This window comes from Sinocyclocheilus grahami, unplaced genomic scaffold, assembly GCF_001515645.1.
Source record: "Sinocyclocheilus grahami isolate Dianchi unplaced genomic scaffold, SAMN03320097.WGS_v1.1 scaffold923.1, whole genome shotgun sequence".
NCBI classification, from domain to species: domain Eukaryota; kingdom Metazoa; phylum Chordata; class Actinopteri; order Cypriniformes; family Cyprinidae; genus Sinocyclocheilus; species Sinocyclocheilus grahami.
This window is the reverse complement of record NW_015506102.1, coordinates 189,723-190,760: the sequence shown is the minus strand read 5'-3', so window position 1 is coordinate 190,760 and position 1,038 is coordinate 189,723. Positions and strand designations below refer to the sequence as shown.

The 1,038-nt window shown below is 40.8% G+C and overlaps 1 protein-coding gene across 1 annotated transcript in view; it reads left to right on the top strand.

Moving 5' to 3' along the window:
• Positions 1-674, top strand: part of LOC107564311 (tripartite motif-containing protein 35-like) — a 3,207-nt gene extending 2,533 nt beyond the window's left edge. Inside the window, exon 6 of the mRNA XM_016249351.1 lies at positions 62-674. Coding sequence (XP_016104837.1) covers positions 62-546 — 485 coding nt within the window. The 3' untranslated portion in view covers positions 547-674. The remainder of the gene's footprint in view (positions 1-61) is intronic.
• The last annotated feature ends 364 nt before the right edge of the window (positions 675-1,038 follow it).

Sequence of the window (1,038 nt, the reverse complement as noted above, 5' to 3'; positions counted from 1 at the left end):
TTCACTCTTGATCATTATATGAACATCAGAATAAAAGCAGCTGTTGATTGTGTCTCATCAGCTCCTGTGATTCTGGATCCAAACACTGCAGATCCACGTCTCGTCCTCTCTGATGATCTGACCAGTGTGAGAAACAGCGGGAACAATCAACCGCTTCCTGATAATCCAGAGAGATTTGACTCTTATCCATGTGTTCTGGGTTCAGAGGGTTTTAACTCAGGAACACACTGCTGGGATGTGGAGGTTAAAGAGAGTCCATGCTGGATTATTGGAGTAACTACAGCATCGAACCAGAGGAAAAGAGATGTTTTCTTTGACACTGATGTCTGGAGTGTAGAGCACAGATGTTCTGAACGGGCTGGTTTTCCTGTTAAACAGAAGCTTGAGCGTGTGAGAGTTGATCTGGACTATGACAGAGGAACGGTGTCCTTCTCTGATCCTGTAACTAACACACATCTACACACATTCACAACCATCTTCACTGACATACTATTTCCATTATTCTGTTGTTACCCTCTGAGGATCTTACCGTTCAATAGTCAGTGAACGTTACACCTGTAGATCTGGATCGACCTGCTTTCATCTTTTACACTCATCATGTTTCCAATATTTAATTCTTATCACAATTTCAAAATTTGTTCAACATGAGACTAAATTAATAATTGTTTATTTCCGTTATAAATGTTAAATGATAATTCGTTCATTGACGTAAATATGAATTGGTTAGACGTATTCAGAAAAGGCCAATGAAATTGGTGAGTGAAATTTGCATGTGTGGCCATGCCCCAGGCATCCAGGTATCCTCGCTATTGGATATACTGCACAATCAGCGGTCTCTCTTCACCTCCACACAGATAAGTGTTGAGATTTCCCCTGGGTGCTTTCACGGCAATCTCTAAAAGCTGCATTTCCTACTAAAAGTGTAGTAAAGAGTAAGGCCCAATCCCAATTCTATTTTATACCCCTTCCCCTTCCCTTAAAAATGAGAAAAAGTGTAAATATTCCCCTAAGAATTGGGACACCACTACTATGCAGTCA